This window comes from Lactuca saligna, chromosome 8 (assembly GCF_052625555.1).
Source record: "Lactuca saligna cultivar CGN05327 chromosome 8, ASM5262555v1, whole genome shotgun sequence".
Taxonomy (NCBI): Eukaryota; Viridiplantae; Streptophyta; class Magnoliopsida; order Asterales; family Asteraceae; genus Lactuca; species Lactuca saligna.
The window spans coordinates 48,775,910-48,784,218 of NC_136424.1; the positions used below are offsets into that span (position 1 = coordinate 48,775,910).

The 8,309-nt window shown below is 37.6% G+C and overlaps 1 protein-coding gene across 9 annotated transcripts; it reads right to left on the reverse strand.

Annotated features, from left to right (window-relative positions):
* Positions 1 to 3,228: 3,228 nt before the first annotated feature.
* LOC145008536 (protein CELLULOSE SYNTHASE INTERACTIVE 3-like) lies at positions 3,229 to 7,009 on the reverse strand. 9 transcript variants are annotated; one of them, XM_078967130.1, is made up of 4 exons: positions 6,075 to 7,009; positions 4,897 to 5,420; positions 4,596 to 4,747; positions 3,229 to 3,573 (listed from the first exon to the last, which is right to left on the reverse strand). In XM_078967130.1, exons 2-4 carry the CDS (start codon positions 4,904 to 4,906, stop codon positions 3,388 to 3,390), a joined length of 348 nt encoding a protein of 115 aa, XP_078823256.1. In that variant the 5' UTR covers positions 4,907 to 5,420; positions 6,075 to 7,009; the 3' UTR covers positions 3,229 to 3,387. The 9 variants fall into 9 exon arrangements, 8 of the variants coding, with proteins under 8 accessions (XP_078823256.1, XP_078823253.1, XP_078823252.1 ...); XM_078967127.1 differs by having other exon boundaries at positions 3,230 to 3,573; positions 4,596 to 5,420; positions 6,075 to 6,301; positions 6,414 to 7,009; XM_078967126.1 differs by having other exon boundaries at positions 3,230 to 3,573; positions 4,596 to 5,420; positions 6,075 to 6,253; positions 6,367 to 7,009.
* Between the last annotated feature and the right edge of the window lie 1,300 nt (positions 7,010 to 8,309).

The following is an 8,309-nucleotide window of genomic DNA, read 5'->3' on the forward strand; positions in this document are numbered from 1 at the left end:
ACTCAACCAACCCATGCCAATGATAACATCTAAGCTCTTAATGGAAACTGGCATTAGGTCAATGGGGAATGAATGATCATTCAAGGTAAGGGTACAGCCTATGAATATATCGTTAGCGTTTTCTTTCTCACCATTAGCCATCTCGACGGTAAATGTTTCGGTTAGTGGTTGGGTTTATGTTTAAGAAAATGCTTGAATGAATGGCTAACAAAACTTCGTTCAGCACCAGAATCGAAAAGGATACTAGCATAAGAGTTGTTGAGAAGGAACGTACCCGAGACAACGGTGGGATCGGCGACTGCCTCTTCTCGTCCCATAGCTAGGACTCTCCCAGTGTTACCCACTGTTGTTGCCTTGGGGTAGTTTCTCTTGATATGCCTTACTTCCCCACATCCGTAGCAGGCCTGACCAACACCCTCTCCGGAAGATTGATTTGTTGATTGAGTTGGGGCTTTGCAGAATCGAACAGTATGCCCCTTTTTACCGCAGTTGGAGCATGATAGATCACGGCAGGGGCCGGGGTTATGGTGGAACTTACACTTGTCACAGAGAGGGAGGGTACAAGCATACCTACTGGTAAGTGTTTGGGCTGTGGATCCAACGGTAGAAATAGCAGCATCGATAATAGCAGCGTGGACTGCCACAGTTTGCTGTTTCTTTGAAGACTCTTGGGAAGACTGACCCTCCTTCTTCTTCCAGAATTTTCTTTTCTCACCACTCCTCTTTTTCGGCTCCGGAGTGGTGGTTGCTGCCCCAATGTCATCACTATGGTCGATCAAAGTCTGCGCCAGGCATTTGGAACTGCCGTATGTGTCTGACTTTGCAGCCAAGACGTTTCCCTTGGTTGGCTGGGTCAGCCCCCAGATAAATCTCTCAATCTTTTTACTTTCCGGGGTAACCATTCCCGGGAAAAGGAGCGCCAAATCATTGAATCTTGAAGTGTAAGAAGTGATATCGGAACCCTTCATCTTTAGGTTCCAGATTTCATGTTCCAGTTTCTGCATTTCTCCCCGATGCAGTACTCTGCAAGAAGCAGCTCTTTCAGGACCTCCCAACCCATATCATTGCCTACAGGTAAAGTTAAGGATTTGACTCGGTCATTCCACCAAGTCAGCGCTTTATCGGTGAAAGTGCAAGCAGCAAACTTCACCTTATCGGATTCCGAACAGGCACATATTTCAAAAATAGATTCGATTTTCTCGAACCATCGGGTTAGGGTAATGACACCTCCAGTACCATTAAAGGGCGTGGTTTTTGCATTCATGAAGTCCTTGTAAGAACACTCCTTCCGTTATCCCTGACTACTTTCTTGGTTTTGAGGCTGAGTACCACCTCCTGACACGCCTGAACTAACGAGGTTCATTTGCGATATGGTAGCAGCCGCAGCAGCATTGATAGCTGCTTGAAACATGGTGGGATCAAATGGAGAGGGAGGTGGTGGTGGAGGAGGATTGTTGTTCTTTGATTTGAGTCTTTTCTTGGGAGGCATCTTGATCTATAATAGCCAGGAAAGAGAGGATCATAAGTCCTCTGAATTGAATCAAGAGATATGGAACAAGAAATATCTCTTTATGACAAATATAAAGTTCTAGTAAGCGACGAAACAGAAAAGAGTTATCAAGGCAGATAAACTATCGCTAAGGAAGGAAGGAGTAGTAACATCCGAAATGCATTTCTACAATGTATTCGGCTCTAGCTAAAATACTCCCATAGTATTTTATGTTTCGCTGTGTCGATGAATCATTGTTTGGATATTAGGTAAGTTTTAGGCATGTTGCACACCACAGTCACTCCCAAGCACATGTTGGCCGTGTCTCGAATAAATATAGTTGATCAGGCTATATTGACCCTAGACACAACTACATAACTGCCCAGGTTTAACCATAGCATACAACACCCAATTACTTATGCTTTGTTCTACTCGTAGTTACGGTTCCCGGCGGTTAAGTATACTTGTATACTTTTGAAAATACTTATATTTTAAAGTATACTTTTAGTTCAGAACACTTTGGCCCCTTAATGTTTATAGTCTTATACCATGTAAGGTTTGGTATACTAGTTCACTATAAACAAGGGCTCTGATACCAATCTATCACACCCCGAAACCGATGGCGGAAATGTTCCGGGGCGGAGGACGTCATGTGTAGTATCATAACCAATGTACATAGTAAGCATAGCAAACACAAAACATTACATTACATATGATTAATTACATATGTTTGAAAGTAAAGTAATACATGTTTTATCTACACACTAGTTTGAACAAAAGTAAAGACGTGTCTTCTAAAATGCTTCGTCTTCTCCAAAAGATCATGGGTACCTATCTAATGTGGACCTGAGAATACAAGAAGTTTGAAAATCAGCATAAAGTTGGTGAGTTCATAAGAGGTTTGTTTTCTGAAAATGAACAAGTTTCCTTTGGTTTTTGAAAAAAGTGGTTATCCAAGAAAATCCCATATTTTCTTATATGTAAAGTTTAGTTATCCATTTGTAATCGGTTATCGGTTCTGAATGTAGTGTACAAGTATCTACAATACTTAAAGTGATCGTGCGATGTTTCCTGAAAACCTGGTTATCCTTGAAATGTATGATAGTTTAAACACGTATATAAAACTAATAAATAAGTATAAAAGTATTCATAATCTAAATTGCGAGTTCCCTAACCATACAATAGACTAGATAAGACTCGAAACAGGGGCCAGTATCGTTTATGCCTTTTGTCACCCTTGAACCTTTCGGTTCGACTATAGCTAGCAGCCAGGTGTGGGGTTGTCAATCCCATCACTACTAGAAAAACAGTCTTTTACAACGCTCATTGCACGTTCGTAAAAGGCTCAGACGACGCACAAATGTGCATCAAGGAAGGCCCTGTCATAAAGAGAGACGACGCACATTTACGACGCGCAATTACGACGTGCATTTACAACACGCAATGCGTATCAAGGAAGGCCCTGTCATAAAGGAAGACGACACACATTTTTGCGTGTTAATGACACACAATGCGTATCATTAAAACCCTGTCTAGAAAGGCCATGTCATAAATGAAGATGACACACATTTTTGCGTATCGTAAATTTAAATGTTTAAAAAATATATATATTTATATTTTTGTTAATTTCTAAATTAAATTTGCATTTACTGTCTCATAATAGAAATAAAATACCATATAAAAAAATACAATCCATTGCATAATATTTAATGTCATACAATTCTATTTCTTACGATATATAATGTTACAATAAACAAAAAAATACAATCCATTGCATAACATTTATTATCTTATCGATCAACACTATATTGAATATTTGATGACTATAATCACTGGATAAATCAGCTGAACAAACAACAATAACATCTAGATTCTAGGTTCTCTTGTATACAGGATGTTTATACAAGACTAGCCATGGCTTGGGCAGAGAAGAACTTGTCAAGAATTTCATCAGACTTGAGAAGATTTTCTAAAAACGGAATGATGCATATGGTTAATGATGATGACACCACATTTTCATCTTGAAACAATATTGACATTAGTAAAGCACTTATCCATATGCCCTCGGTGTCCTCAAACTCTGCCTGGAAAAAAGAGAAGCTTACTTATTAGAAGTAACAAACAGATGCTATTTAACCCTAATGCATGGACTTCTGTTAGCTAATATTAGTTCATTCACTTAAGCCCTGTTTTTTTTTTCGCATCAAGTGCTATCTGGATAAAGATGTTCAAAAATATTTGAAAAAATGACAACACACTTACGGAAGAAGAAGGAAAAAATAAATAAGGCAAACTTGTAAAAGATTAGGATACATCTTCATGGAAAAAGCCTGACATTCTCCATTAAGTCGTTCTTTACACATTAACACCCATATATAACTTATCAGACTAAGTCCATTCTACATTAAGTCTATTAAGTCAAAAAGAAACAGCAAATCATTCAATTTCTGGAAAAAAAAATGCATTAGCACTTTTTCAAAGGCTTGTCTTTGAAATGTGTAAATACATATACTCATTAAAATTTTCACAAAATAATATTTCTCATTACCCAATATAAAGATGATTATATAGGGTTACTTCCAAAAAAGCCCTTACATTTTATCACGTTTTATTTATTTATTTATTGTCTTAAAAAGACAATTTTTTTCTTAATTTAAACCTGTAACTATGAGGAAACTTGTTATTTTAAGGATTTTTTACTCATTGAACCGGCCGAGATGCTGACCTGATTAATTCCAAGAAAGCCCTTAACAAAGACAAAGTTATTTAGAAAAAGACAAAGTTATAACAACCCATAACTTTGTGTATTTCTTATAAAACATGTCACAGTGTAAGAGCTTTCTTGGAATGAACCCTTTTATAATCCTCGTCAAGATCTCAAGCAGTTGAATGGGTAAAAAATCCTTAAAAGAACAAATTTCTTCAGAGTTGCAGACTAAAATGAAGAAAAAATTGTGCCTTTTTCATAAACATGTCAAAATGTAAGGCATTTCTAGTACTTAAACCTTTTTTGTATTTGAATGAACTGTTTTTGTCGCAACCATATAATCTCATTGGGTGGTTAAGTGCTAGTAATCCAGTTATGCTTTTAAAAAATGAGACATACGGGACCCACGTGTGAATTTAAAGTATATTTCTCTAGCTTGTCTGAGAGAACTTCAAGTACCCCAGCTTCCACTATAATACGCGTGTTTCCCTCACTACACGAAGAAAGAATTGATAACAACCACAGGCCAGTTGTACCTCCCAATAGAGCACCTGGATCAAGCAGATCAAACTCACCTCCATCATGGATGCCACTTTTGTTAGCTAAACCCCTTGGAGTTCTAACATCAACTTCAAGAGGGTAACAACCTGAACTTTGTTTTATGATATCTACTAATGCATATATAACAGATTTTAAGTACCCTGAAGCATCAAGTGCTTCCATGGTTTCCTTTCTGTGCTCCTTCAAACCACAAATGAGCAGTGAAATTCCCCCAACTCTCACTATATGAATACCTTGAAGAATCAAACCCAAGAGAAATAGCTTGATAGTTCTGAGTACAACCATGTGGGAATACTACCACTAAAATCTGTGAAATAGTCAGCACAAAGAGAAAAAGTATGCACATAAATGATTAAAGCTGGAATATTTTCTTAGTGCAATCAAGCTAGTATAGTCCATGAGTTCATCTGTGTCAAGGACTTTAGTCCTAAAGGCAACGCCTTCCAAGGACATGGGAACAAGTTTGACTTCAACAGGACATAAGAAAGCTGTTTTTTCAGCCACCTGAACACAAAAGGTAGTGTGGTATTAGAAGAAAAAAGAATGATGTCATTGAACGTGAGTTTCTTAAACCTTTTGCCAGTCAATAAAGTCAATGAGTTCAGGGTCCATGGTTTCTTTTGCAGCTATTTGAAGTATTTTTCCCCATCTTGTTTCCCAAACCTGCATGATCAGAAGGGGAATTCTTGAATGGAATCAAAAATTAATTAACTATAAGAATTATTTAACTATAACTAAACTTTTATTATACTTCAAATGATTACAAAACAAGTAAGCAACAAGACCGAGAAAAATGTTTCAAAAAAAATTGAAAATTATATGGCATGGGACAGGGGCATTTTAGGCATGAGAGAGAGCTTGATGATTTCCCAAATGCCCCTGATTCTCTTTACTTGATGATTTCCCAAATGCCCCTGATTCTCTTTACTGTGAACATATAATTCGATAACTTATAATTCAAAACAAACCAATTAGCATAAAGAGAGAGCTTACCGGTGGAGTACTTACATTTAACATAGAATAAAGATTTCAAGCAAATAGATTTTTAAAAAAGATTCAAATCATATCCTAACATCAGATTTCAGCATGAGATTTTAGCAAATATATTTCAGCAAGTATGTTTGTTTCAACAGTTCATTAGTAAACATTTCAACACAAAAAATTAAAGGCAGCAAAATGAATTCAACTAGTATGTTTTATCTCAAGATGAAAATTCCAGCAGAGCAACATAAGATCGACCAGCCTAAAAACGATTCAAACAGACAAGTATCTGTTGCATCAAGAAAATATAATTATTCAAGATCAACAACCACTCACCAAGTAAAAAATACGCAGATAGAAGACATGAATTAGCCCATCTCCAAAACGAAGGATTTATGCTAACGGATTCAGGTTCTGGTCCAAGTCTTCATCTTGTAGCGGTGGATGCAGGGGTGGCTGAGCAGTGGTGGTCCAATTTGAGTTCGTCACTTCAAAGAGAGGGAATAATCAACTTCCTGTAATTGATGCGAAGGAAACAAATAAAAAAAATCTTTGTTTTGCCCCTGGACAATAAAAAGGGTTAGATACAATTAGTGGCATAAAGGGAACAAATCAAAAAACATGTAACCTGTAAGACGTGAGCAAGTTACAAGAACTTTCTCTCTATTTCTATACCCTGGAGTGGTTATAGAGTCTTGTGTGTTTTCCAGCTAGTCTTTCCAACCAATAAGAGTCCTTTAGTTCTCTCATGCGCCGTTTCATCCTTATTTGCCACCAAAACCTCTACTTTGGTGTGTTTTCGCAGGAGAAAGTTAGCGGGAAAATGAATGAAAGGGGAGATGACGAAAAAGATCTTGATGTTTGAGAATTTTGGGTGTGCGAAAGAATTTTTGGTGGGAATGAACCCAAAATCTTCAAGGTGGGGTTTTCTACTTTTTTGGGTTTTCTAATCGAAGTAGGGAGATCGATCGCCTCTTTCAGAGTGAAAACCTGGTGGAGGATAGAGATGAGAGAAAACCTGGTGGAGAAGGAGAGAATAGAAGGTTGAGGTTTCGATTAGGGGTTGTTCAACAGGTAGCTTCGATTGATGGTTGATGAGTCGTAGTTGTCGATCAGTGCTACAATCGAAAGGAGTTGCAGTCACCGAACCATTTAACGCGAGGATCGGGTTTAAGACTAGAAGAGGCAACGAGGATTGGAGGCAGTGGATGTGGGTGAGGGTGGAGACGAGGGAGAAGAAGGCGGGGTTTTAAAAAATTTGGGGATTTCATTTTCCCTCTAAGGAGAAATGAGAAGCCCGTTTCTTAAAAAAAATATAAAACGACATTCATAAACGATGCACCTTTTAGCTAAAGTGCCCTCCGTGTTTTTTTTATTTTTTTTACATTATACACTAATTTAAGGGCACACAATAATGCGCGACCTAAATCCTTAAATTTTTTTGAAGAGATGACACTTTTTAACGTTACTCTCTTTTGCATAACATATATCTCCGAGTGTCGTTGTTTGCGCATCGTAAAAGGGTCTTTTTCTTGTAGTGCGTATAGATCTATACACTCGAGTCATGTTTTCCCTCCAGGAGATTCTAGTTACGGGGGTAGTCCTACACTCTTGTAACTAGGGGGAGTGTCACCAAGGACGTGTCTCCAATCTTAAGATTAATGAATTTTAAAAGTAGTCCTTTACTCTCGAATCTAGGGGGAGTATTACCAAGGACTGGTCTATGTTCTAAGTTTAATATTATTGTTCCTCCACTCTCGTAACTAGGGGGACTGTTAAAGTTCTAAGTTCAATGTTATTAGTCCTTCACTCTCGTATCTAAGGGGAGTGATATCAAGGACGTTTTTAGGTTCTAAGGTTCATGCTTTTAAAAATAATGATATGAAAATTCATTTGAGAAATATAAAATATAACATTTAAAACGAGTTTCACAAATAGTTTGACGGTTTACTCTGCAAGTTGAACGATTGGTTAATACAGTTCCCAGTGTTAAAAGCATACGAAATATGAAACATTTCAAATGAAATCATAAGTTTGAGTACAAGAATTCCTTGTACTTTTGCTTGTATTCCCCCTGAAAACATTGAAAACATGGAAAAAACATAGGGGTATGAACTCACCAGTCGAGAAGTGTGTCGGTTGGTTGTTAAGTGTCAGTTCGGGGCTTGAGAACACGTGAGGTTCCTATGTAATATGAAGAGATACATAATTGTATCTAATTAGACTTAAACCACTAATTAGATAAGACAATACACTCCAAGATGCGAAAACACTTCATTTCAAGTGTTAGGAGTGACTCGGGTAGCATCTAAGGGTGTGTATGACTTGAATATGGAGTTTGCTCTTTAAGACTAAACTCCTAATGGATTTTTCGGCCCAAATGACCAATTCCCCATGAGTTTACGGCCGTAAAATCATGGTGGGGGTGTTCTTGGGTGCTTAATGATCTTACAACTCTTGTGGGGTAATGCTAGGCTTGGTTTTAAGGCATTGGAAGGTACTTTGAACATCAAAAGGACCATTTGAGGAGCTTACGATAGTAAACTAGGATTTTACGGCCGTAAACTCTTA

Coding starts and splice junctions, on each gene's coding strand:
- LOC145008536 (XM_078967127.1), bottom strand. CDS start 5,042: ATGGTTGTACTCAGAACTATCAAGCTATTTCTCTTGGGTTTGATTCTT. Junction 3,574..4,595: donor TAAATTCACACGTGGGTCCC/GTATGTCTCATT, acceptor TCTTTTTTCCAG/GCAGAGTTTGAGGACACCGA.